Consider the following 26,949-nt stretch of genomic DNA (forward strand, 5'->3'; position numbering starts at 1 on the left):
TCTTCCATGCCACTTTTGGCCATGCTGAACAGCAGCCACACTTGTGTGAAACATGGCTAAAACAAATTGGCAAAGCCAATAGCTCTTGCATATGTGAGAGCTATGGGCCATGCCAATGCCTGTTTAAAAAAAAAAAGAACCAAAGTGGGGGTGAGTTCTGAAAACAAAAATAGCAGTAGCCCTAATGTGATGTGAGTTTTCTCTCATAACGTGCAGGGTTATTTTTTTGTTGTTTCGTGTTCGGAGCCCCAGGCACTCCCTAACAGGAATAATTTATGGTAGAAGGCCCACCCTGTGGTGGATGGGCAATTGGTCAAAGATTTCTGTGGGAGGAGCCAGCTGAGGTTTGGCAGGTAGACACCTAGCACTTCACAGATCTCCTAATGCGTCAGTGAACAGGCCTTCTGCCACTTTTTGGGAACTGTCACACATTCACCAAACTGAATAACCCCAAGGGTCATGAATCTTCGTATTGTAGGAGCTGCCAAGTTATATTTCAAGAAATAAAATGGTCCATTTCCCTCTGTCTCTCCTTAGATAATGGATCATCTTTATAGAACTTTCACAGCTCCACATTTGCAGATGTTGGAGTTCTTTGACATACAATATAACAGTGGCGCCATCAAAAGAAATGCACAGTGGTACAGAGAAATTTGTTAAAATATCATACTTGGACACAGTTGTTATTGCCATCGTAGTTTATTGAAAAAGTACTGGACTGATCATGTTTTAAACACTGTCGGAAATGAAATACATATTCAGGTTTTTAACCACATCTACAAAAACAATCACAATATTATTGACAATCTTAGAATCATTTACTTTGCCATTCTATACAAATAGGATTCCATGGATTCAAGATTTAAAATGTTCAGTGTTCAATTTATTTTCAGATGCATTCGGTCCTGAATAAAAACTGTAAAATACAATCCATGCAGGTACCCATTATGAAACATAAAAATCTCCAAAGTTCCAAATCGAACAATAAAAAAACACAGGATCATATTTTCTGCTGCACTAAAAAAATGTCACCCCATTTGAAAACATCAGGACGATGTTTTGATTTTTGTGTACCAGGTGAAATTTTGGAACAAAGTGACAATGATTTGAACTGAAAATACTGATTTCACATACTTACCGAAGAAGCTAATTGTAATTTCATCAAATTTTTGTGAATTATACAACGATCTTGAAAATGTACAGGTCAATGTTAGACCGTTGTGATGGTGCTGGGTTGAATTACACAAGTGTTAACTTTTTTGGAGCTCGAAATTGCTACACGTGAAAAACATCAAATTTGTATTATGGAGGATGTAAAGTGTAAGAAAACACAGGTTAACATTTCCAGCTGAGAAAGAGAGGATTCATAAGCACAGAAATGTTTAACCACTTAACTGACGTGATGAAATATTGTAGTTTATTGATGCTGTGAAATTATTTTTCAAAACCTACAGAGCTTGATTGGAAGACTAGATCAATTAATCATACATCTACAGAAATAATCAGCTGATTTTGAACAGTGGATTTCATTAATTAGCTACAGGATGAAAATATACGTTCATACATTCAATGTAAAAGATTTTTAAAAAAGGTACCATATAAAATTGTCTGAAATTTTCTTTCAGAATACTGTACAACATTTAAGACTGCCCTAAAATAGTTCATAGAAAAGCTGTTGCAATTTACAAGTACATATATTAATATGTATATATATATATATATGCCGTATTTCACATAGATATATAAAGTCAACCTTTAAAACACACAAAATTACAATTTCAAATCGAAAAATAATATATTTAAAAAAGGAGTAAGATGAGAACAACACAATTATACTCTTTACTTTTTCTGTTAACTGCATTCCGTACTACAAAGGTGCATATGATTGGAAGCCATCACCAGTGATATGAAAAAGTACTTATGTGCATGCAATGCATCTCCCCCTAAAGCTTTATCTTCAGCAAATGAAACGTCAAAGTTCCAAAACAAGTGCAGTAGTTTTAAATACAGCAATTTCTGTAAACATGTCTGCGGTCATGTTTCAAGCTACACAGCAGTTTAGAGGATGAAAGTTTGCTTTCAGGCAGACAATTTAAACAACGGTATTTTGCTAGTTATATCTATCTTTTCAGAAATTTCTAGAATTTATATTGAAATCTTTCTGCTATAGCAAAAATCCATTTGAGTTAAAAATGTAATAACTGTCCTGCAGGTGTATAATTATCTGTGTGCTCACATGTACATATCAATCTTCACTCTCGCTTCATATTTTTCAGAGTTGATTGCAATGCAAATCCACAAACCCCTCTTGAAAATATAGGCCTGCGTCCGGCATTCACAAATATTAGATAGTGTTTTCCTAACAGCTCTGATGCATTCATTTAGGATTTTAGAAATCAGTACTGGTATCCCTGTGGTTCCCCAGTAAGTCCTATGTTGGTGGCGGTCCATTAGTGTATCGGAGCATGGGGTAGAAGGATCTCTTGAAATTGTTTGAATTAGCACAGCTGTAGTCTTCTTCTGAGAATGGAATGAGGCATGCCAGAAGCAGAAGTAGGAGCAATAACAACTGGAGGGGCAGAGCCGCTCTCATCACACGGTAAAATAATGACCGGGGTCTGGAGCCCTCCTCTGTGACGTCAGACTGGCCTGCAGTTCTGTTAAAAAAAATTGTATTATTATTTGTAAACAGAATCACAACAAAACGAAAAAATGATGAAAATACGGTTTGCAGATACTGACTTAACACAAACAACATAAATCTTTTTAGCACAACAATGCTTTTTCATATTCACTCTCTTCTGCAGATATGTTCATTGAATGGGGGATTAACTTGTGAAGGTGTTTTTAACTCTCAAACAGAAAAGACCGGTCATTTTGCTCACATGCCAATACATCCTGGCACCAACTAGACTAATGTCCCAAATCGAACTGGGCATGTCATTACAACATGGCAGAAACTCTCTTTATGGTGCACTAATCTATAGACACCTAATTGCAGGAAAACAGACAAATATCGGCACCCCAAATATAACTTTAGAGGCCTCAAACTCAACACAGACAAAACTGAAGTCCTTATCCTCAGCAACAACCACTCTCCCTGGGACACCTCTTGATAGTCCTTCGAACTTGCAACCCCAACCCACCCGAGGACCATGCCAGGAACCTCCGGATCATCCTGGACACCAGTCTCAAGCGTTTTTCCAAAACACACGCAGTATATACAAATGACAGTCTAATCTTCCAAAATGGACCTCTTTCAAATGAATGACGTGATTTGTAATTAATAAAATTTTTTACTGTATTATATTTTATTACTAGTTAGGCTTGCATTTACGCCATGTTCTATTGTCCCAACATCCCGTTGGAAACATGTATTTTCATCAAACAGGATGCCATTGCTACTATTTAACTACTCAATGGTGTGGATGGCTTGCGATTCTTAGGAATATGTTGATATTTCTTTTTAAGCTTATAGGAGATAGCTCCAGCTGTCTCGCAAGAGCTACAACTATCTACAAAGTAAAAGAGAAATTCTGTCAACCCCCTCAGTTGTTGGGTGGTGTGCCATTCACATAATGAACCACGTACACGCATTGACATTGGTTGATTGTAACTCAGGCGTGACACACAGATTCATGTATTCATTGGTCATTTTATTGAAACAGCATTAAGAGACTGAAAAGAGGTGAGGCCTCCTCCCCCATCAGGTTAGTGGACATCTTAAGTGGGAGTGTCAACAGTCCACACACGACTATGGGAGTTTGAATGTAGCACACACAGCTTCATTCTATTTGAGAATAGTGGGTGCAGTAGCCATGTCTAATGGAGACTAACTTGAAGAAGGGTCACACATGCAACAGGGAGGAAGAGGGTCGATGCAAACAGGAAACCTATCAAGGACTGTTAAGGCACAACACCACTCTATATATATATATATATTTATTTTATAAAACCTAAACCTGCAGAAGGAAACACTTGGCTTTACTACAGGATGGATATAGTTTCCTACACTCACCAAGACCGAAACAACCACCATAATCACTGCTCGCAATTCATTGAAGGGAAGCCGGAAGGGCCATCCAATAGAGTTACGTTTTTTAACGGAAATGGCAGTAATAAAGTTAAAACAGAGGTTCACTTTCACCTGAGTATGAGCAGGGTGATGTGTACATTGAGTAGCTTTTATGACTTATGTCAAGAAACGTTCTTTTTTCACTCAGTGAGCAGAGACGTGGCTGCTCTGTCAACTGTGGTGTGCAGTAATTGTACATCAGATTAAGTCTCACCTGGAATCTGCACGTTACTGCTACCCTAAATAGTTAAACAGCGGCTAACTCAGAAGGTCTTGAATGACTTGCTGTACTGCCTTGTGTGAGCTAAGGCTAAACTTCGGAGCACAGCTCTAACCATATTTACTTTATTGGGAGTGCACAACACTCAGTGATGATGTAATACTACCCAGGCCTTTCGCCAAGTGACTTGCCAGAGGTTCTGGCCTCAGGCATGCTTGGTACTTTGTAGGCGGAAACAGGCTTTAGATGACATCTCCACAGCATACATGTCACCCTGACACAACTGATGGTTTTGGTCACCCATCTGTATTGGCAGTACACATGAAGTGAACCCCAATACTACGTTCTGATGTTTTCACATAATTCTAGCCTGTATCACAGCTCACTGGAGATACAATTCTTTCCGGCAGGCACTGCGCTACTTTAATGCCTATGCGTGATGGCACTCCGCCAAAGCACAAAGTAGTCACCCACATACAAAGATACAAGGTAGTGCACTTCTTTGGCAGGGCTCAATGTTTGCTTTATTATTAGTTCTGCATTTATTTATTTTCTTTGGCAAGCCTCTGCAGCTCTTCGAACAGTGCTACCGGGTCATTGGTGTCTGTTTACATTAGCAGATTGCAAGTAAACAATTATTTTTGGTCAAAGACTCTTCTAAAATGGCTGTGCATATGTCTTACTGCTTTTACTAAAATCCATTAAAAGATGGTTGCCTGTGGATGCGTCTTAAGGTAAGCAACTTTCATTCCATAACATGAACCATCTTCTGTTTTCCAATTACACCTTTCTTTATCACCGATTTCGATCTTTATTCAAGCTTGGAATGGAAAAGCAGAAAGGAAAAAAGGGAAGTACCTAGCTTAGAGTTTGTAGCTCACAAAAAGGATGGCGACTGGGACGAGGCTTCCTGATTTGCAGCACTGTATCGCTGAAGCAGAAGAATGATCCCAGACAGAGAGAACACCAAGAACATAGAATCAGCATGTGCTAGGAGGTTTTCACATTATGAGAAGGACTGTAAGGACCTAAAGCACTTTCTGCATAAGAGTCCTGGGCTGCAGAACCAGAGGGCTTACAGACGCACTGTGAGAATGACCCCCAGGTTTAGCATGCATAGGTGGATAAAACCACCCCAATGACACTTAAGGCCCATAACAATTACCAAATGGTGCATTTAGGGATTATCACTCTGAGGTTATGCAACAAGATAATGGATAACTTTAGAAGGCCCATGTGCACACCCAATCCATGCCCCAGGGACATTCACATGATCAATATTATCCAGCTAAGGGGTTTCTGCTACCACCAACAACTTTACTTGTACCACCAATGACCGTAGTAAGTGAACACTGGCTAGATACGACATCATCTTGTTTGGGCCTTCCTTAGAATCTCCTTAAAGTCACTGCTATTGTAAGAGTTAGGACGTGGATATGGGGACCAGTTTCTGGACCTGGAAGCATGTCACAGAATATGCTGCAACGAACCTACAAAATAAGCTTTCAGGAAGTCTATGCAGCTTTAGATTTCTAATACCTTTAAAAGTGTAAAGAGATATTCGTCCAGTCCAAAGATACAAGCTTTACAGGTGTTGATATATTAGAGTGATCACATATAAAGACAATACAGAGGCCCTTCAAGATCTTCCAAGGCTTGGCCTTCAGCAGGCAATGACACCCTAGAGAAACTAGACTGTGAAAAACCGCGTGTGTTGTGCCTCCATCCATGACCTGCACCGATTCTCCAGCTCCACACTGGCCAAAGGCCATGCCGAGTGAGGACGGGCGTTGGGCGCAGGTTGCCCTAGTGAGTTAGGCATATGCTCACATTTGAATATGATAAAAAAATAACAGAAACTCCCTGAAAAAAAAACAAAAGTTTAAGTGGTGTTATATTTAATTATGATAATAAGATCTTAGTTTACATTATAAAAAAAAAATACAAATTCACTGAAAAAGGGAAGGTTAAAGTGATGAAATGAGATTAAAATCAAATAACCACTGCTAGTTATAGTTTAGTAAACTACCTGTAACTGGCGGCTCCGCCATGCACTGCTTGTGACCTCACGTTACATCCCTCATGACATGTCAAACAAGTGACATCACTGATTTTAAACATATGTAACAACGTATACAAGGGTATCACTTCTGAATCTCAGAGTACCCAGGAGTCTTACCGCCCTGGTGTTCTATAGCAGTATGCAGAGAGCAACTGATGTGCTAATCTACTCTACATGACAGAATTAGAGACCCAGTATATACTGGCTGCTCTGCGAATACAAATACAGTTTGGGTGTTCTCAAATGTGTTCCCTACCTGCTCATTTACAAGCATTGGCCAACTTTTTAATTCCTCTAGTGTGTCAAATTATTGTTTCTACATCCCAACTGAATGTACTACATGTAGCCAGGGCCTGTTTCTTTTAGCCAAAAAGGACTCTCTGGACAACACACGCGTTCTTTTCACCTCTTTCGTTCATCTAGATGCAAACTCGTCTCCCCTGTGAGAACCTCGTACTCCAATGTGATTACGTTATTACATGAACAGTTTTTTCAACACCAGCTGAAGAAGTTGTCTGTGTGATCTGGAACACTTCTCACTGCACCATCTAACATGCAATTTATGATCATTCCATAGGACCAGAAACATGCATAAACGCCTGCAATTTTTAGCAGCTTCTATTGCTCACAGAGAAACTCTGAACGCTCGCCATATTTTGGACCTATTTCATCGACCCGGTCAGAGGTTTTGCCTGCATACACTAATTCGCTCAGTGAGTGCACAGACCAGGATGCAATATACTGCCATGTTACAAAAGAATGACAGACAGCTAAATACGTTCCAATTATTTCTCATGCGAGAAGAGGAGACCCTCACTGAATAGCCTAAAGACATAGCCTCAGAATTGCAAGCCAATCTACACTTGAAGAGATTTACGTATTGTTTTTTATTTATTTTGACAGTTTTGTACAGTGCTCGTTCATGTATTGTAAAAAAATGTGGGTGCTTTATAATAAACAGTAACAATTACACTGAAAACAGCATCACTCTAGAAAAGAGTCAGACGTTTGAGCTAAGGTACTAGAATCTTTATAATTTAATCCAAGGTGTGATAGTCCAGTTAGCAGCGTATCAGAAGGAAAAGGTATTAGTAATGGAAAAGATGATGATCAATAGAATAGGTGAGGCATTAGATAGCACTGGGGCTAAGTTAGGGGCTTCGACTGAAAGCAGGAGAAATTATTTATTATAAATAGTAACATGAAACATTACACTGAAAGTACACCACTAAAGAATGATTTCAAGTATCTGACAGCAGAAAAAGATGTAATACAGTGAAGAGTTTGATCGAAGTTGTGGTAGTTCTATTAACAACAGATCAGGCAGAAGAAGAAGCAGGTCCTGTCTGACCTTGATTGATTGCAAGAGGAATAGAATAGGTCTAGAAGCATTGGTGAGGACATAAAATGGATTTCATCGCTGCCTGCAAGCTGAATGAGGCGTCTGCATGGTGAAAGACACAAACAGCCACCGGGGGATAACGACAATGTAAGGAAGCAGGATAACAGAGAGGCAGGACAGATTAAGTCGTTAAAGAGGAGTCTCGGGAGACATGGGCACAGAAGAGAGAAAGACAGAAAAACAGTTTCAGAACTGAACACTCAGGGGAACATATTCATCGGATGGAAGAGAATAGCTAGGGAACAAACTGGACTTTTTTGTTACATTGAGGCTGAATAAATGAGTCTTTAGGAGAGGCCGGAATGACAGAAAGATGGGTTTGGTTCTAATATCTGCTAGAGGAGAGTTCCATAGGAGGGTTGCTAGTGCTGCGGAGCACATGCATTGTTCTGAAGCATACGTTTTAAAGTAGGAAGCTGTCTTTACTTTGGTGCCCTCTCAGGCTTCCTGATAATCTGAGTAGGTGGCAGAGGTAGGTGGTGAGTTAATACAAACTACTTTGTATTTAGACAACCTAATGTAAACTCTATTCTTGTCTCAACACATAACTTGCGTAGGCCAATGAGAATCAGGGTGACGTGATCACATTTCTTAGAGGCTTTTTTTGTACTTTGCTGAAAAAATATGTTAATTCAGTTCTTTGAAGATGTAATGTTAGTAGACTTTCAATCATCTACTATTTTCCTTTAAATAGCATGGATTGGTGGATGTAGATATCAAAAAGTGAAGTGTTTTTTAGGAGCATATGTGTGTGGTCGGCAGACTGGTGGATTTTGATTCCTATTCACTCGCACACTTTGAACAGTGGTTCCTGATACAAGTAGAAAATAATTGGGGTAAAGGTAGAGTCCCGTGACAACATCAGAGATAATAATTTCACTCTTCAGTATTCGTGACCATTTGGATAAAAAAGGGGAATTAGCTTAGAACTGGTACCTGAATTCCGAACTGCTGTTCGAATAATGGTCAGAAGACAACTAGGATTAATAGTGTCAAATGCTGCTGTAAGATCTAGAAGTACTAAGAAGGTGTCACTCTCATCCAGCATTCAAAGAACATAATCTAGCATTTTTAGTAAGCAAGCGTCAATTCGTTATCCTATCTGTGCACCAAACTGGTGAAAGGAGATTGTACACGATGATGTAATCAGTTAGCTCTGTGCACACATTTTCCATTGTGTTCTCGAAACATGGGAAGTTGGATGTGGGACGGTAGTTCATCAAGACCTCTGGGTTGAGATATATATATTTTTAACAATGGGTGATTCGCCTCCATTTCAGAGCGCTGGGGAAATCCCATGTTCGAGGGATGCATGGATGAGATTATATCCTGAGGGGAATAGTATGAGTTTAGTTAGAGATGCCCGATGATCATGGATAGCTCCTCAGTACTGATAGGTATGACCCCAGTAGCCGATAGAATTGACAGGCTAACATTCTGCATGTGTCTGATAAACTAAACATGGACTTCACCCAATAGATTCTGCACAGGAGATGTCAATACTTCTTATATTAGAACATTTAGCTTTCTTGCTGGATCAATGATCCTTTAGGAATGAGGCTGGTTGCACATTTTCGGTCTGTAGCCGTTTTTTCCATTTATGTTATTTTTGATTTCCTAGTGAGTGCTACAGTTTCACAAGATCCTAGTGAACTAGATAATTGTATGCAGCTGTCTCTTGATGATCTATTTTAGTGTTGCAATTTCGGCAGGTGACAATGAGGTGGCAATAATTATTTCAGCTAATAGCTTATTAGGCCGTGGATTTGCAGTTTATGAAGTACCACTCTTCTGGCTTTGAAATCTATTGCGTTTTCAAAAGCAACTGAAAGATCTTTTTTACATTTAGCTGTAGAAAGATAAGGTCAGCCTCGTTTGCAGAACTTATCCAATACCTTGGATGAAGTACACTTTATGAAACAAGTCGTAGCATCGGGGCAGCTCTACGTCCCTTCAAGAAAGGGGAAAAGGGACCTAAAAAAGCCCAAGTGAAGTTCCCAAAGGAAGTTACTAAACTTGGATGTAGTATATACCCCTTTACAAAACAATAAGAAAAATGGCTTGAATTATTTTATTCAAAGTAATCAATGTCTAACTTTTCAAGTACCTGGAATGGTCAATTCTTCAGGGATGCGTCAGCAGTGCTGTTAAGTTACACCTTAGTTTGCTATATTTATTTCTTACAGGTTATAAAGAACACGTTACTTACCTTCAGTAACGGTCTTTTAGGTAAAGACTGAACCTAACTGCAGGTTTCTCACCTTCTGAATATTTCCCCAAACATCAGATTGGACCCGGAAACGTTTGAGCAGGACCTCAATCTCAAATCAAATATTGAAGGAACAAGTTAATGCCCCACTGAAGTATGACAAAAGGAGAGGGAGGAAAACGTGTTGGAGACCTTTAAAAAAACACATCACAACCAATGACTAAAATTATGAGGGCTGGTAACCATAAAAAAAGCTGAAAGAGCAGAAGGGTACTCCTTAACTGTGTCCAAAGCACAGTCTTGCCAGGCAAGAGACAAGACAAACTGCACAACATCAGAACTTGGCCTTGAGGAAGATCAGTCTGGGATGTGCTGCACTAAACCACAAATCTCTCCCAACCACAGACGCATACACTTTTTGTTTTAGAGATGCCTGGCTGCCAGGATGACATTAGCAACATCTGTAGGAGGGTCAAAAGCATTCCGTTGTTTCCACTTAGTCTCCATGCATGAAGGTAGAGATTGCTAATGCCCCGGGTGCAGAACCTTGCGCTATTGTTGCAACAACAAGTTCCCCCAGAGGGGCAGCCTGATCGGAGGACAAATGCTCAAGCCCAAGAGTTTTAGATACCATACTCTTAGCGCCCAATCTTGGGTCACTAGGTTGACCTGGCCTGGTCCTTCCTGATGTTCTTCAGAACTCGCATTAGGAGTGGTATCAGCAGGAAAGCATATAGGAGTCAGGAGGTCCACTCTAGGCAAAATGGGTACCATAGCAGAATGTGCCTTGGAAACTCCAACGAACAAACTGCTGACATTGTGCATTCTCTGCAGTGGCAAACAGATTAAATCAACATACTCCCCATTCATGGAAGAGACCTTGTGCCACGTCTTGGTGAACCTGCCATTGTGATCTGCTGGGTGTTAATGGCTGAGCTTGTCTGCCATGGCATTCAAACATCCTGCCAAGTGGCTCACCATGAGCAAGATATATTGATTGTCCAACCATTTCCCGAGGCATACAGTCTTTTGGATCAGGGTCTAGTAACCCACACTGCCTTGCTTGTAGCAATAACACATGGAGGTAAAGGAGGTACTTAACAATGGTACACATGGATTACTTTGATTAAACTTACTTAAGCAATTGCTCCCATTCTTCTGTAAAGGAGTGTATACTATCTCCAAGCTTACTAACTTCCTTTGGGAAGTTCGCTTCAGAAGTATTAGTTCCATTGCTCGTATGCATTTGCACCAGTCTCCCTTTGATAGATGGAAGGAAAGCTTTCAACACTAAGTGGATTGCCCTTAGCTTATGGAGGCTGATTTGGAGCCGGGCCCTTGCCCGAGACCAAAGGACAAACCTCTACCTCTACCAGGTGGCTTCTCTAACCCAGAAGGGACACATTGGTACCACAGTCAACTCTAGGAGAGGTGAGAGAAGGATTTGCAGCTGACCCAGTCTTGGTCTAGTAACCACTGCTGGAGATCTTTCACAGACTCCTACGAAAACCGGATGTCATTGGAGAGGTCCCTGAGATGTTGGGCCCACTGAGACTTCCTATCTCACTACTGAGCCAGCACAGACCACCTGGCATGCTTGACCAGTCGGATGCAGGAGGGGACCAGCCCCAGTAGTCAACTTCACTTATATCCAGGGCAGGTGATGAAAAATCTGGATCACAGACAATGTCCTGGAGCCTTCTTTACAGGAGAAAGGCGGGAAACCAAACTGTGTCCAGAATGACTCAGAAGAAGGAGTGTCTGAGCAGAAGTCAGGTGTGACTTTGACACACGACAGTGACCTCGAAAGGTGAAAAGTGGGTCGCCAAATTCTGGAGGTGGAAGACAGGTGCATGGTGCAAGCCTGATTACAATAGACAGTCATCGAGGTAGGGAAAGACTGAGACATCTGTCCTCTGAAGATGTGCTGCTACCACCACCATCATCGTGAACACTTGAGGAGCACTGGTAAGACCAAAGGGAAGCACAGCAAATTGAAATTGCTGGTGTCACACACTATACCAAAGGCATCACCAATGGCCCATCCAAACAGGTATATGGAAAAGTGTATCCTGAAGGTCTAACGTCACCATCCAGTCTCTAGGCTCGAGGCCAGCCAATGCCTAGGCCAGTGTGAGCATCTCCAATTTTTTCTTCCAGAGGAAGCATTCCGAGTATGCAGACGTAAAATAAAACAAAACCCCCAATCCATCTTAAGCACCAGAAAGTAGTGGGACAAACAACCACAACCTACTTTTGTGACAGGCATCCTCTCTATAGTCCCTTTGGTGAAAAGGGCTTGCACTTTCTTCCGTAAGATGGACAGATAGTCCTCCGTCAGCTACTCTGGGGGTGGTGGAAGGTGCACTGGAATGTCAATGAAGGGCAAGGTGTACAACTTCCAGCCTGTCTGCAGGACCCACCTGCCTCATTTGATGGTCTGCCAATCTGGCAAGAATCATCGGATATTGCCTCGAACTAGGTGGCTGTGGTTCATTAAGGGCAAGCTAAAGGGGTTTGGCAGAAGGGGCTGTGTGGTACAGGTGTTTTAGGGTTGGGGGAAGGGGTTAGAGGTGGATGCTGTGGTGCGAAACTCATAAGCACGTTGCTGGAGTTGAACTGGCTAATGTATGGCGTACCTCTGTCAAAGCTGCAAAAAGAACAGTAGGGTTGATCCACCTGGTGAGGCAGGGCAGATAAGCCTTGTGAGCATGCTGTGGCTCTGTTCTCCTTGAACCACTCCAGAGCAGAATCTGCTTTGTCCCCAAACAGGTGAGCCCTCTTTAAGGACATGTCCACAAGGGGTGACTGGACACTACCTGAAAACAAGTTGGCTGCAGCTAGGTGTGGCGGGTAGTAGTGCTGGTGAACAACTCAAATTTTGAACTTGGCTGGATGGTTTGGGTCAGAACAGGACAGCACCTGGGAAGGTCTGGGCAAATGAATCCCAAAAAACGTGGTACCAGCAGCCCTGGAGACAGCTGGCATTTACAGATACGAGGGCCTAGTTGGTGAAAGAAAATACCCTATTCCCAAAGGTTGCCAAATGTTTTGGCTCCTTATCGGGGGACTAGTCAGGAAGGTATTCTGGTTTGTCAAACTTGCAGATGCCTACACCGACAAATGTTCGAAGGAGGGGAGCTGAGACAAAAAAGTATGGTCGGCTAAGGCAGGATGGTGGTGTCTTGCAATCTGGTGACTGACCAGGTGGCCAGAGCAAGGTTTGCACAGGCCCCAAAAGCATATCTGTAATTGCCTCATTGAAGGGCAGGAGGGGCTCAGTCTTTCTTTGACCCAGCTGGAGCACTTCTGTCAAGACATTGGTTGACCTCTAAGGACAGGAGGTGGAGGTAAAGATCTTTGGCTGCCCTGTGCATGGCCATTGCGTAAGAAGCGTCCTCCTCAGTGTCACGATCAAGGTATGAGAGGAGGCTCGATTCAAGAGAAGTATCAAGGTCACTGGCTTTTTGAAGGTCATCAAGTAAATTTTTCTCACGATATGGTTGCCCTAGTTCATCATCCGCATTTGTCCAAGTCCGTGCCGTATAAGAAATGCAATATATGAGTTCTTTCTTGGGTGGGTGGCAAGTCTAGTGGGGGAGGTGACACTTCAAAGGAAACCAAGACAAGCCTTGGATGAGGTCATAGTGGCAGTTACTTAAAGTCAGAGTGCTTCTCATCCACTGGCATTGATGAAGTCACTATTGGTGTTGAGGCTCTGGGGACTCATGGTCTTGTATAGCCTTCGGAATCATCGAAGCAGTCACTGTAGGCCTTAGACTTGTGGCACGACACCCTGGAACCACAAGCAACCTGTTGAGGATCTGTGGCAGGCGTTTATTTGTGACAGTCCTTATAGTGTTTGAATCCTGTCCCTTGCACACAGAAACTTTTTAGATTGAAAAGTTGTCTGAAAGAGACGAAAGGTAGTTCTAGATATGAATCTTGCAGAAAGAGAAGAACAGACATCAGTGCATGACAGTGGCACCTATATAGGCCCTCCACATCATTTCCAGAACTTAATGGTGTAAATGTGGAGCTGCACAGTACCACCTACTGGAACGCAGAGGTACTCTTCAAAAGTTTCCAAATCCAGTCTGGGGAAATATTAAAAAGACAAAAAAATCTGTGGTTAGAAATCTATATCAGAAACCTTTTTTTACTATTGTCGTTGTCCATGGAACTACAATGATGCACCGGAGTGTGAACGGAAGGCGCTCAGTCATATGTAAATAAATCAATGACCTGAGGAGCAAAGAGAGAGCTAAATAAATTCATATGGTCTGGAAAAGGAGCTTAAAGAAAAATCTATAGATGCAACACCACGAAGGGTTGGGAGGGGGTATTAGTGTCCATAGCCTACAGATCCAAACACACTTCTCATCTACTTTGTTCTCTTTCTAGAAATCTCAAATCTGAAATTTCCCTCTGGTTCCCTTTGAATTGAGATTCAGTAAGGAAAGATGACCTTGATGGTCCTTCTGCATCCCCTCAAATCTTCTGAGTGCAGATATCATATGTATGTAGCATTTCAATAAGTCTGCAACGGAAGCAAACACAAACACCTCAGGCTAATTTTAGAGCTTCTCTCTGGAGACAGATATCAGTTTGAGTACTACAAAGGGCACAAAGCAAAACATAACTTGATATTCTGCACACTCTGGGGAGTCTACTGATCAGTGTCTAACCACTCTCTTCAAAACTGACTGTCAATGAAACCTCTGGGAAACTCTGCAGGAGCATTTTAAATTTCACAAAACATGTCATTTCTGTTGTGTGGTCAACTCAGAGTAGTATGTCACTGACGAAAATAGACCTACATCATCATTTCACTACGTCTCGTAGAAATAGTGATAAATGTAGATTTTGATTCAGTTTGGGTCTCCACAAGGGAGGAAATGGGGGCAATAAAATATAAAGATCTCAGAACAAACTCCAGCAGAGCAGCTAATCTTGGGGGGCGGGGATATTTCTTGTAATGGCAATTATCAATTATGACCACTGGACAATCTACTAAAAGAAACAACTTTGCTCAACATATAAAGAAATGGCATTTCCTTATTTTTCCTCTTCGCCAAATTACTTGTTCACAAATGAGAACCAAAAAATAGAAATGTTTACCTGCTGTGATCCCAATTCTTCCCTTGTGAAAGTTTTTCTTTTTCAATCTGTTGACGAAAAAGATTTCTTGTTAGAGAGGAAATATTTTTAGAAATGTTATTGCATTTGTATAACAATATAAAATCAATAAAGCAAATTGATGTTTTGTCATGTATTTGTAATACATTGCTAGCATTGGTAATTGTTTGTCTATGCTTTAAAATAGCTATTGGTGCAACGCTCTGCTATGGTAGAAGGAACAAAACAAATGAATGCAGATAACGCCTGCCTTTTGTACGTTTCACAATTTTTAAGAACAGATCACTGTATTTTCTGAAGAAATTAAGGTGTCAAATCTCCATCCAGAGAGTGATTAGCATGTTAAGCAGACTCACAAGGGTGTCACAGCACCAGTGGAATAAAATCAAGCAGAATGCACAATACTATATTCCAGGGAGCACAACAACAATTTAACCTTTTCTGCCAAGGTACACATTTTTCCCACCTACAGTTCAAAGTAGGTATCAATAACGTCTTCCAAATGTACGTTACCATTATGTAATGCTAAGGTATACAATGTCAACAAGCACCAAACAGACTTTCAAGTGATAAAGAGATCAACGGATGACCCAATTCACAATGTTCATCAAAAGTTAGTCCTGATGGATGTGCTTTGTCCTCTGTTGATTTGTTCTTTTTAAAGCTATCCCAGCTACCATGTAGGCACTCATGACATATTTCCATGCACATATGAGCACCATATGCATCCCAGAGCATTGTGCTGGTGTTGTAGGCTGCCAACAAGAAATGGAATTATCTAACACACACATATAACTATATGGAAAATGTCACTTACCCAGTGTACATCTGTTCGTGGCATGTTCCGCTGCAGATTCACATGCTATGCACAGGTCCTGCCATCTATGCACATATGGATTCTGACATCTAGTGTTGGGCTTGGAGCGTTACAAGTTGTTTTTCTTCGAAGAAGTCTTTTAGAGTCACGGGATCGAGTGACTCCTCCTCTTCGGTTCCTTTGCGCATGGACATCGACTCCATTGTTAGATTGTTTTCCCACAGAGGGTAAAGGAAGGAGTGATGGAGTTTATAGGTATAAAGTAAGAGATGTCCATGCAAGTGTAAATGTATGTACAAATGTGTTAACTTAAACAACTACAGGTTTCCGGGGAGGGAGGGTGCATGGGAATCTGCAGCAGAACATGCCATGAACAGATGTACACTGGGTAACTGACATTTTCCATTCGATGGCATGTGTAGCTGCAGATACACATGCTGTGCATGGACTACAAAGGAGTTTGCCCTCTCAAAAAATAGCGGTGGCTAGCCTGTTGAAGTTGTTTGAAATAATATTCTTAGAACAGCTTGACCTACTGTGGCTTGTTGTTGTGATAATACGTCTACACAGTAGTGTTTGGTGAATGTATGGGGTGTTGACCATGTAGCTGCTTTACATATCTCAGCTATTGGTATGTTCCCTAAAAAAGCCATTGTTGCACCTTTCTTTCATGTAGAATGTGCTTTGGGAGTAATTAAAAGCTGTCTTTTTGCTTTGATATAGCATGTTTGGATGCACTTTACAATCCATCTTGCTAAACCTTGTTTTGATATAGGATAGCCTGTGTGGTTGTTGGAAAGCTACAAAGAGTTGTTTAGTCTTTCTAAATGGTTTAGTTCTGTCTACATAGTACATTAAAGCTCTTTTGATGTCTAATGTATCTAGAGCTCTTTCTGCCAAATAATCTGGCTGTGGAAAGAAGACTGGCAGTTCCACTGTTTGATTAATATGAAATGGTGATACAACGTTTGGTTGAAACTTTGGATTTGTTCTTAGTGCAACTTTATGTTTGTGTACTTGGAAGAAAGGTTCCTCAAGAGTAAAGGCTTGGATTTCACTTACTCTTCTTAAAGAGGTAATTGCCACTAGCAAGGCGGCTTTCCATGTTAGAAATTGAATTTGACACAAGTGCATTGGCTCAAATGGTGGACCCTTAAGTCTTGAAAGCACTACATTCTTAGATTCCAAGATGGAACTGGTGGTGTTCTGGGTGGAATGATGCGTTTTAAGCCTTCCATGAAAGCTTTAATGACAGGAACTCTAAGTAAAGAGCTAGGTTGTATATTTTGTAAATATGCAGAAATTGCAGTAAGATGTATTTTTATTGAACAAAATGCTAAATTTGATTTTTGTAAATGAAGTAAATAGCATACAATATCTTGTATTGATCCTATAAGAGGGTCTATATTTTTAGATTGCCAGTAATATACAAAGCTTTTCCATTTGTTTGCATAGCACTGTCTAGTAGTGAGTTTTCTTGCTTGTTTAATAACTTCCATACATTTTGATGGGAGTTGTAAATATCCAAATTCTATTACCTCAGGAGCCAAATTGCTAGATTGAGAGCTTAGGGATTTGGATGGCTGATTTGACCTCTGTTTTGTGTCAACAGATCTGGTCTGCATGGGGGTTTGGAGTGTGGTAGTACAGATAGATCTAGTAATGTTGTGTACCACGGCTGACATGCCCATGTTGGTGCTATGAGTATCATGCTGAGTAAACTTTGACGCAACTTGTTGACTAGAAATGGAAGGAGTGGGAGAGGGTGAGAAGCGTACAAAAATATCCCTTACCAATTGATCCATAGAGCATTGCCCTTGGATAGGGGATGTGGGTGTCTGGATGTGAAGTTTTGACATTTTGTGTTTTTGCTTATTACGAACAGGTCTATGTTTGGTGTTCCCCACTTTTGAAAGTACTTTTGAAGTACATGAGGATGAATCTCCCGTTCATGAGTTTGTTGGTGATTTCTGCTGAGAATATCTGCCAACTGATTGTCTATCCCTGGGATGTACTGTGCTAATAGATGAATTTGGTTGTGGATTGCACTTTTCCAAATGTTTGGGCTAGAAGGGACAGTTGGGAGGAATATGTCCCTCCCTGTTTGTTGAGATAATACATGGTTGTCATGTTATCTGTTTTGATAAGAACATTCTTCTGTGTGAGAAGAGGTTGAAAAGGTTTGAGGGCTAGAAAGACAGCTAATAACTCCAAGTGGTTTATGTGTAGCTGTTTCTGTTTGACATCCCATTGTCCTTGAATGTAGTGATTGTTTAGGTGAGCTCCCCAACCAATCATCGATGCATCTGTTGTAATTATGATCTGAGGCACAGGGTCTTGAAATGACCGCCCCTTGATTAGATTGGTAGAATTCCACCACTGAAGGGACATATATGTTTGGCGGTCTATCAACACTAGATCTTGGAGTTGACCGTGTGCCTGTGACCATTGCTGTGCAAGGCTCTGTTGTACGGGCCGCATGTTTAATCTTGCATGTGGAACAATTGCAATGCAGGATGCCATCATTCCTAGAATTTTCATGACAAATCTTACAGTGTATTGTTGATTTGGTTGTGGAATTAGATTTTGGAAAGCTTGTATCCTTTGTGTGATTGGATACGCTAGGGCTTGTTGAGTATTTAGTATTTCACCTAAATACGGTTGTAGTTGTGCTGGTTGATGGTGTGATTTTTGGTAGTTTATTGAGAAACCTAGTGTGTGTAAGGTTTGTATTACATACCATGTATGATTTTGGCATTGTGTACGACTGATGAGTTTATTAGCCAATCGTTTAGATATGGAAAGACATTTATATGGTAGTGTTTTCCCTGAATGACAAACCTGAGGTATTTCTGTGGTCAGGATGGATGGGTATGTGGAAATACGCATCTTTGAGGTCTAAAGCTGTCATAAAATCTTTTTTTGTAGCAGTGGGATAACATCCTGTAAAGTGACCATGTGAAAATGTTCTTACAGGATGTAAAGATTGAAGGGGTCTGAGGTCTAATATTGGCCTGAGGGTGCCATCTCTTTTGGGAATTAGAAAGTGTAGTGAATAAACTCCTGTTCCTATCTGAGACCATGGAACTAACTCTATTGCTTGTGTGAGTAGTAGAGATTGGACCTCTTCTTGTAACAGAATTGTGTGTTCTGTGGTTAGGTTGTGAAACCTTGGTGGAATATTTGGAGGAGTGTTTATTAATTCTAGGCAATAACCATTGCGGATAATTGATAGCACCCAGTTGTCTGTTGTGATATTTTGCCAATGTGTGTGTGGAACTGCTGTATTCTTCCCCACACAGGAGAGGTGTGGAGTGGAAGGTAGTGAAGGAAGTCACTGTTTTGGGTGTGTTGCAGGCTGCTTAGAGGTGTGGAATTTTCCTCTATTTTTAGAGCATTGTCCTCTATATGTGCCTCTAAATCCACCTCGGTGGTACTGTGTTTGGTAGGGTGGTTTTGTTTGGGAGGTTGATGCCTCTGAAAGCTGTGTTCTGAAACTACCTCGAAATTGAGTTTTACAAAAAGACCCTCTATATGGTGTAGAATAGAGTGCACCCATTGCCTTAGCTGTGTCGGAGTCTTTTTGTAGCTTTTCTATTGCTGTGTCTACTTCTGGCCCCAAAATATGTTTTTTATCAAAGGGCATGTTTAACACAGCCTGTTGTATTTCTGGCTTGAATCCAGAAGATCGGAGCCATGCATGTCTACCAATAGTGACTGCTGTGTTGACACTCCGTGCAGCGGTATCTGCTGCATCTAGGGCAGATCTTATTTGGTTATTTGTAATAGCTTGCCCTTCTTCCACTACCTGTTGAGCCCTTTTTTGGTGTTCTTTGGGGAGATGCTGTATTATATCTTGCATCTCGTCCCAATGGGCTCTATCATAACGAGCTAGTAGTGCTTGTGAATTTGCTATTCCCCATTGGTTTGCTGCTTGTGAAGCAACCCTTTTCCCCGCAGCATCAAATCTTCTGCTTTCCTTATCAGGAGGGGGTGCATCTCCTGAGGACTGACTATTTACTCTCTTCCTGGCAGCACTAACCACAATTGAATCAGGTGGTACCTGATGGGTGATATAATCAGGGTCAGAAGGTGCAGGTTTGCACTGTTTTTCGATTCTAGGTGTTATAATGCGTGCTTTCACCGGCTCGTTAAAAATGTTATCTGCATGTTTTACCATGCCTGGGAGCATTGGGAGGCATTGGTTTCTAGAATGAGTTGAGGATATTGTGTTCAATAAAAATCCTCTTCTAGTGGTTCTGTATGCATTGTAACCCCATGATAGGCTGCAGCCCTAGCTATGACCTGGTTATATACAGTAGTATCCTCAGGTGGCAATGGTTTAGAGGGGTAGCTGTCTGGATCGTTGCTTGGGATGGGATCAGGGGCATAAAAATCCCATGGATCAACAGAGTCCTGTTGTGAGTCACAGGAATGAGTTGGAGAATGCATTGGTGTAGGGCTGGTGTGAGGAGAGGTAGGTAGGTGTGGAGATGCTGGCTTCTCTTTCGGGTTTGGTACTTTATCTGGGGACTGCATAGTGTCCAATTACTCCTGAAATGCGAGCTTCCTCTTTGTTTTTAAAGGAGGTGCTGTGATAATTCTCCCTGTTTCTTTATGGATGTGGATCCTGGACTGCCTCTCATCCATAAGTACTAGTTCGACCTCTGACTCCTCCTTAGAGGTTTTGTGACTTTCTTTAAGTCTTTCAGAAAGTCCGTGCTCCTCTGTATATGCCGTATTTTCGGCTCCGAAATGTGTTTTTTCGGGATCGAAAATGATGAGGAGGGTCTCGGCTTGGAAACAGGTTTTCTTATTTTCGACTCTCAAATTTGCTGTTTACTGGAGTCTGAAATGGAGCTTTTTGTCGACTCCGAGGTGTTCGGAGGGGTGGCCTTTTTCGGTGCCGAACTGGAGGGTTGGTCACCGACGGTCTTTTTTCGGGCCGAGCCATGGCCTTCCGGCAGTGGCGTACCCAAGGCCTTCTGTTTTTTCTTATGTGAGGGTGCAGGGGCAGACGTACTCACATGCTGGCCGGCTGTGACGGGTCTGTCTTCCTCAGATTCTTGCTCTGACTCCGAATCCCGGACTGAGACCGCTGTCTGCAATAGTTCTTCTTCTACGTTGAAATGTTCTCCACTTTTCAACGCCATTTCGAGCCTTCTTGCTCTTCTGTCTCTTAGAGTCTTTTTCGATCGGAAGGATGTACAGGCCTCACAGTTTTCCTCCTGATGGTCTGGAGAAAGGCAGAGTTTGTAAAACAGATGCAGGTCTGTGTATGGGTACTTCGCGTGGCCCGTGCTCGGCGGGTACGCCCCGAAGGGCGAACAAAGTTGTTTCCCGACGGTACTGCTGTGTCGATGGAAGATTATTAACGTGATCGATACAATACCGAAGGTTTTACAAAGTTTTCCAAATCGAAATCTCGGAGCAAGAAGAAATACGTCCGAACCCGACGGCGGGAAGAAAACAATCTAACAATGGAGTCGATGCCCATGCGCAATGGAACCGAAGAGGAAGAGTCACTCGATCCTGTGACTCTAAAAGACTTCTTAGAAGAAAAACAACTTGTAATACTCCAAGCCCAACACTAGATGTCGGAATCCGTATGCACAGCATGTGTATCTGCAGCTACACGTGCCATCGAACATATATATATATGGAAAATGTCACTTACCCAGTGTACATCTGTTCGTGGCATGTTGCGCTGCAGATTCACATGCTGTGCACTATTCCTGCCATCTAGTGTTGGGCTCGGAGTGTTACAAGTTGTTTTTCTTCGAAGAAGTCTTTTCGAGTCACGGGACCGAGTGACTCCTCCCTTTCGGCTCCATTGCACATGGGCGTCGACTCCATCTTAGATTGTTTTCCCCCCAAAGGGTGAGGTAGGAGTTGATGAAGTAAGGATACTAGAAGTGCCCATGCAGTGGAGTATACTTGTATGTACATATTGTGTAGTAAAGGAATATTTATTTATATATTTACAATTTATAATTTTCATGCAACTAAAACGGCTACAAGCTCCCGGGAAGGTGGGAGGGCGCATGTGAATCTGCAGCGCAACATGCCACGAACAGATGTACACTGGGTAAGTGACATTTTCCGTTCGATGGCATGTGTAGCTGCAGATACATATGCTGTGCATAAACTAGAAAGCAGTAATCTCCCCAAAAGCGGTGGTTAGCCTGTAGGAGTTGAAGTTGTCTGAAATAATGTTCTTAGTACAGCCTGACCTACTGTGGCTTGTTGTGCTGCTAACACATCTACACAGTAATGCTTAGGAAATGTATGAGGCGTAGACCAAGTGGCTGCCTTACAAATCTCTGTCATTGGTATATTACCAAGAAAAGCCATTGTGGCGCCTTTCTTTCTAGTGGAGTGTGCCCTTGGATTAATGGGTAATTCTCTTTTAGCTTTTAGGTAACAGGGTTGTATGCATTTGACTATCCATCTGGCAATGCCCTGTTTGGATATAGGGTTACCTGCATGTGGTTTTTGGAAAGCTACGAACAATTGTTTTGTTTTACAAAATTGTTTTGTTCTGTCAATATAATACATTAGCGCTCTTTTTATGTCTAACGTATGTAATGCCCTTTCTGCTACTGAGTCTGGCATTGGGAAGAAGACTGGGAGTTCTACCGTTTGGTTTAGATGAAACAGTGATATTACTTTTGGTAAGAATTGTGGATTTGTACGGAGAACCACCTTATGTTGATGTATTTGTATAAAGGGTTCTTGAATAGTAAACGCCTGTATTTCGCTAACTCTTCTAAGTGAAGTGATGGCTATTAGAAAGGCTACTTTCCAAGTTAAAAATTGGATTTGACAAGAATGCATGGGTTCAAATGGTGGGCCCATGAGTCATGTTAATACAATATTAAGATTCCACGAAGGTACTGGTGGTGTCCTTGGGGGTATGATTCTTTTTAGTCCTTCCATAAAGGCTTTAATAACTGGGATTCTAAAAAGCGATTTTGTATGTTTAATCTGCAGATAAGCAGATATTTCAGTGAGATGTATTTTAATGGAAGAAAAGGCTAGATTGGACTTTTGTAAGTGTAGTAAATAACTTACAATGTTTTGTGTGGAGGCGTCTAGTGGCGTAATCTGATTAGCCTGGCAGTAACAAACAAATCTTTTCCATTTGTTAGCGTAACAATGTCTGGTTGTGGGTTTTCTTGCTTGTTTAATGACCTCCATACACTCTTGGGAAAGGTTTAGATATCCAAATTCTAAGACTTCAGGAGCCAGATTGCTAGGTTGAGCGATGCTGGATTCGGGTGTCTGATCTGTTGTTTGTGTTGTGTTAACAGATCTGGTCTGTTTGGTAGTTTGATGTGAGGTACCACAGATAGGTCCAACAGTGTGGTGTATCACGGTTGGCGAGCCCACGTTGGTGCTATAAGTATTAGTTTGTGTTTGTTTTGACTCAGTTTGTTGACCAGATAAGGAATGAGCGGGAGAGGGGGAAAAGCGTAAGCAAATATCCCTGACCAGCTGATCCATAGAGCATTGCCCTTGGACTGAGGGTGTGGGTACCTGGACGCGAAGTTTTGGCATTTTGCGTTTTCTTTTGTTGCAAATAGATCTATGTTTGGTGTCCCCCAGCGGTAGAAGTGATCTTGTAGAATCTGGGGATGTATTTCCCATTCGTGAGTTTGTTGTTGATCTCGACTGAGATTGTCGGACAACTGATTTTGAATGTCTGGTATCTATTGTGCTATCAGGCAAATGTTGTTGTGAATTGCCCAATGCCAATTGTTTTGTGCTAAGAGACACAGCTGTGACGAGTGTGTCCCACCTTGTTTGTTTAGATAATACATTATTGTCATATTGTCTGTCTTGACAAGAATGTGTTTGTGGGCTAGAAGTGGTTGAAACGCTTTTAATGCTAGAAATACCGCTAGCAGTTCCAAGTGATTTAAGTGAAGTAGTTTTTGTTGATTGTCCCATTGACCTTATATGCTGTGACTGTTGAGGTGTGCTCCCCACCCAATCATGGAAGTGTCTGTTGTGATAATGACGTGAGGCACTGGGTCTTGAAAAGGCCGCCCTTTGTTTAAATTTACAGGGTTCCACCTTTGAAGCGAAGAGTGTGTTTGGCGGTCTATCAACACTAGATCTTGGAGTTGACCCTGTGCCTGCGTCCATTGTTTTGCTAGGCACTGCTGTAAGGGCTGCATGTGTAGCCTTGCGTTTGGGACAATAGCTATGCATGAGGACATCATGCCTAGTAGTTTCATCACAAAACATACCGTGTATTGTTGGTTTGGTTACATGCTTGATCTTATATTTTGAAAAGACTGAACTCTTTGTATACTTGGAGTGGCAATTGCTCTTTGTGTGTTGAGTGTTGCTCCCAAGTATTGTTGTATTTGTGATGGTTGTAAATGTGATTTTTGGTAATTTAAAGAAAACCCTATTTTGTGTAGAATATCTATGACGTATTGTGTGTGAAATTGACATTGTTGCTGTGTGTTGGCTTTTATTAGCCAATGATCTAGATATGGGTACGTGCATGTGCTGTCTCCTCATATGAGCTGCTACTACGGCTAGGCATTTTGTAAATACTCTGGGGGCTGTTGTTATTCCAACCTGTAGCACTTTGAATTGATAATGTTTGCCTTGTATTACAAACCTGAGGTATTTCCTGTGAGATGGATGGATGGGTATGTGAAAATACAAATCCTTGAGATCCAGTGTTGTCATGTATTCCCCCTTTTTAAGTAAGGGAACTAAATCCTGAAGTGTTACCATGTGGAAATGATCTGATTTGATGAAGAGATTCAGTGTTCTGAGATCTAAGATAGGCGTTAGCGTTTTGTCTTTTTTTGGGATAAGGAAATACAGGGAGTAAACTCCTGTTCCTTTCTGGTAATAGGGTATTTGCTCTATGGCTTGTTTTTGTAGCAGTGCTTGGACCTCTATTTGTAATAGGTCTAAGTGTTGTGGAGACAATCTGTGCGGTTTTGGTGGAACATCTGGAGGGAATGTTGTGAATTCTATGCAATAACCATGTTGGATAATTGATAGGACCCACGTGTCTGTGGTAATGTGTGTCCAATTGTGGTTGTATTTGGTTAGCCTCCCCCCCACTGGTGATAAGTGTTGGGGAAGTGTGACATCGAAGTCACTGTTTGCTAGGGCTTGGTTTGGAGGGCTGGAATTTCCCTCTTCCTCTTGGAATTGTCCTCTGTAGGAACCACAAAAACCCCCTCACTGGTACTGCGACTGGTAGGTGGGTTTTGTTTGGGAGTTCTGATGGTTCTGATGTCTATTGTCTAAACCCCCATTAAATTGTGGTTTCCTAAATGTTCCTCTGTATTGTGAAGAGTAGAGCGCGCCCATGGCTTTGGCCGTGTCTTTTTTCATTTTCTCGGATGCGGTATCCACTTCTGGCCCAAACAACTGAAGTTGATTAAACGGCATATTCAGTACCGCCTGTTGTATTTCTGGTTTGAATCCAGAACTTCGCAGCCATGCATGCCTTCGAATTGTTACAGCTGTGTTTACAGTCCATGCTGCTGTATCTGCAGAGTTTAGGGCAGACCGTATTTGGTTGTTTGATATGGCCTGTCCCTCTTAAACCACTTGTTGGGCACGTTTTTGGTGTTCCTTGGGCAAATGCTGGATGATGTCTTGCATTTCGTCCCAGTGCGCCCTGTCGTAGCGTGCAAGTAGGGCTTGTGAGTTTGCAATTCGCCATTGATTGGCTGCTTGCGATGCCACTCTTTTCCCCGCTGTATTGAATTTCCAACTCTCTTTATAAGGGGGTGGGGCATCCCCTGATGATTGTGAATTCGCCCTTTTTCTTGCAGCCCCCACAACTACTGAGTCCGGAGGGAGTTGTTGGGTAATAAACACTGGGTCTGATGGGGGCGGTTTATATTTCTTTTCGGCCCTTGGTGTGATGGCCCTCCCTTTTACAGGCTCTTGGCAGACCTGTTGTGCGTGTTTGAGCATGCCCGGTAGCATTGGTAAAGTCTGGTAGGATGTGTGCTTGGATGCCGGAGTGTTGAACAGGAAGTCATCCTCCACCGGTTCCGAGTGCACTGTTACGTTGTGGAACGTAGCTGCCCTGGCTAGTACTTGCGTATATGCTGTACTGTCCTCTGGTGGTGAAGGCTTGGTTGGATAACACTCTGGGCTGTTGTCCGATATAGGTGGGTCGTATAGATCCCAGGGATCTGCATCATCTTGAGTCATCCCAGTATGTGTGGGTGACTGCGCCATCGGTGTACCCACTGGTGACAAGTGTGGTGATTGCAGTGGGGATGGTTGTGGTGAGAACTGTGGTGGTGGTGACTTGTCTCTAACCACTTTGGCTTTCGGTTGCATTTCACTCTCTTGAAAAGCTAGTTTTCTTTTAGATTTGAGTGGAGGGATGGTTTGTATCTTCCCTCTGTCATTCTGGATTTCTAACCTTTGTTGTGTTTGGTCATATTCTTCTAAATCCAGATCTTGCTCAAATCTGTGCCGTTCTTTGAGCTGTAAAGAAAGCCCTTGTTCCTCAGTGTAGGAAGAGCGTTTAATCTCCGAAGCCGTTTTTTTTCGGTACCGAAATTCCCAACGATATTGTCATTTTCGGTTCCGATAAGCTCTTTCGAGGCTTGCCCGACTCGATGCCGACCTTTTTCGGTGCCGGATTCTCGACCGGAGTCGGAAGTCTTCTGCAAATCTTTGGCCTTTTTCGGTGCCGATGTTATTTGGTCACCTTCTTTTCTGTGGGTTGAGCCATGGCCTGCTGGCGGTGGCATCCCCGTGGCCTTGAGTTTTTTGGTGTGACTCTGGGTGTGCGACGGGGCAGGTGTACTCACTGTTTTCTGTGCCGTCGAGGGTCGATCACCGTCGGATTCATCCGAGTCCGATTCTAGGATGGAAATTCTCTCTCTTCTTCCTCAACGTCGAACGCCATTTGTAGTCGTCTTGCGCGTCGATCTCTTAAGGTCTTCTTGGATCGAAACGCTCGGCAAGCTTCACAAGTATCCTCTCTGTGTTCGGGCGACAAACACAGGTTACAGACCC

The 26,949-nt window shown here is 42.1% G+C and overlaps 1 protein-coding gene across 9 annotated transcripts in view; it reads right to left on the reverse strand.

Moving 5' to 3' along the window:
- Positions 1-680: 680 nt before the first annotated feature.
- SYNE2 (spectrin repeat containing nuclear envelope protein 2) overlaps positions 681-26,949 on the reverse strand; it is a 1,823,309-nt gene continuing 1,797,040 nt past the window's right edge. For all 9 annotated transcript variants that reach the window (XM_069207355.1, XM_069207357.1, XM_069207362.1 and 6 more), the window contains 2 exons: positions 15,090-15,136; positions 681-2,657 (listed from right to left, as the gene is read on the reverse strand). In XM_069207355.1, coding sequence (XP_069063456.1) covers positions 2,432-2,657; positions 15,090-15,136 — 273 coding nt within the window. In that variant the 3' untranslated portion in view covers positions 681-2,431. The remainder of the gene's footprint in view (positions 2,658-15,089; positions 15,137-26,949) is intronic.

Source organism: Pleurodeles waltl, chromosome 9 (assembly GCF_031143425.1).
Source record: "Pleurodeles waltl isolate 20211129_DDA chromosome 9, aPleWal1.hap1.20221129, whole genome shotgun sequence".
In the NCBI taxonomy this organism is placed as follows: Eukaryota; Metazoa; Chordata; class Amphibia; order Caudata; family Salamandridae; genus Pleurodeles; species Pleurodeles waltl.